Source organism: Tribolium madens, unplaced genomic scaffold (assembly GCF_015345945.1).
Source record: "Tribolium madens isolate multiple individuals breed KSU strain unplaced genomic scaffold, Tmad_KSU_1.1 Scaffold_7;HRSCAF=85;Tcas5.2_LG10, whole genome shotgun sequence".
Classification (NCBI taxonomy): Eukaryota; Metazoa; Arthropoda; class Insecta; order Coleoptera; family Tenebrionidae; genus Tribolium; species Tribolium madens.
The window spans coordinates 2,376,603-2,378,566 of NW_025401050.1; the positions used below are offsets into that span (position 1 = coordinate 2,376,603).

At 34.8% G+C, this 1,964-nt stretch overlaps 1 protein-coding gene across 2 annotated transcripts in view; it reads right to left on the reverse strand.

The window, feature by feature from the left end:
- Window positions 1–246: 246 nt before the first annotated feature.
- The window catches only part of LOC123009552, a 60,223-nt gene continuing 58,505 nt past the window's right edge, over window positions 247–1,964 (reverse strand). For both annotated transcript variants that reach the window (XM_044405939.1, XM_044405940.1), the window contains exon 3: window positions 247–1,584. In XM_044405939.1, the coding sequence (XP_044261874.1) occupies window positions 742–1,584 (843 nt within the window). In that variant the 3' untranslated portion in view covers window positions 247–741. The remainder of the gene's footprint in view (window positions 1,585–1,964) is intronic.

Here is a 1,964-nt window from a genome sequence, read left to right on the forward strand (position 1 = left end):
TTTTATTTTACATGGAAAATTCACAGCTGGCTAGATGAAAATCATTTATAACCACTTTGTATAATTCATTGTCATATTGTAATAATCCTAATAATTAATTAATTCCAAAGTTCTTGAAAAGGATTATGTCCACACTTTTATTTAACTATAACACCTTGTATTTTTCATGTTTTTTCGACTTTTTGCATTTTAATGAATAAGAATAAAAAACGCTTGTAATGTTGGTTGCCTAATGAGTAAAAACAATTTTTCAGTGATTGTCTTTTATTGTTACACAACGTTACATTGCTTACATTGTAACCGTACATTAATGTTATGTGGAATGGAGTAAAATTACACACTGTATACAAACACAATAAATAAAAGCACAACCTGCGTATTTTCATTTGATTTGAAATCGCATTGACATCGACGAAGCTACTTGAAGCAACTTTCAGAGATCTTACCACTAAAGGAACGTCGTAATAAAAATATAATTATGTACAAAATGATTAATTTATGTCTAGAAAGCATTTTTACATTTAGGCAAGTGAATGTTTTCCCCTCACAGTTATTACTAAAAAAGGGTCGGTAACATTGTTTCGTGACCCTTATAGTAGATGATATGTAAGAGATTTATACAAATTGACTACGTAATTATGTACAAAACAAATATCACATTTTTTAAGTCACACAGAGTAACACCACAAATGCGACGAAAACCAAACAAAACAAGAAGAAATAAAAAGTGTTGGTCCTGTATTAAGCACAACTTTGGCTGTGTTCGAGAGTAATTCCGGTCAGTTTGGTTCCTTGCTCCACCCAGTTTTTCAAACGGCCTCGCAACTCTTCAAGACTTTTCGATTTCGCTTTGTTTATTCGCTTGTATTTTACGTCTTTCGGTTTAGTGACTGAGCGGTGGTTTGACATGACTCGATTATACGTTTTCACTTGACTTGTCTTCTTGTCATCTTCACTTTCCTCGGTTTTTTCCATACTGTTGGCATTTTTTCCCTCTTTTTGACCCGCGTTGTTTTCTTCAGTTTCTTCAACATTATACGTCGATTTTCCTCTTGCAGCAAACGCGTCTCTTTTTTTATTCGCATCATTCGTATTGTCACTATTTTGATTTTCATTGTCTGCATCCTCTTCAACACTATATACAGTTTCGAGGATCTCGGGTCGTCTCAAAAACCCGTTATTTCGCCTCATTGAAGTGTATTTAAGACTTGGGTCTATAGCATCGGAGATTGATCTCATGACAGAGTTTCCGGTCCGAAATTTCGGTATTGTGACATTACTGTCCGAATCTATATCTTCCATAACCACAGCACTGTCGGAATCGTTAAGAGAATCCAAATCTGGTAAAGTCGTTTCTAATTCTGCTAATTCTGATTGGGGGACTTCTAGGCCGTTGTCGATGAGTCGATTTGTCAAAGTTTCGATGATTCGTTGTTGGCGGTGGATTATGTTTTCGCGAAGGGTCAGCATAGAGGAGATTTCTTTTTGTTTGCGAATGAGCCGGGACTCGAAGAGAAGGAGCTTCGCGCTGAGGATTTTCAATTGGTGAGCTTTTTCACGTTGTAAGCGCGCTACGAGCGATTCCTGGAAAAAAAAAACGTTTTTTTTAAGTGAGTAGGAAGTTTATACCGCCGTCTGCGTTGATTGACAATAATGTAAAGTCTATCCAATAGGCCAAAATCGTGGTCTGCGTTGAGTGACAGTAATAAAAAGTCTATCCAATGTCAAAGAAATGGCCGTTGGGGGAGCAACGAGTCCGCGTTCCAATGGAATCTGTATACTTTGGTTTAAAACCTTGATAATTTTTTTATACAAAAATTTACTTTTGTGTTTTATGGGTTGTATAATATTTTTTTTGTTGATTGCTATTTGCTATTTCTAAGAACTAGACCAAAAACATCAAAAATTATAACATTTTATAAGCAAATATAATTTTATTTATTAAAAAAATAAAGATTTACATT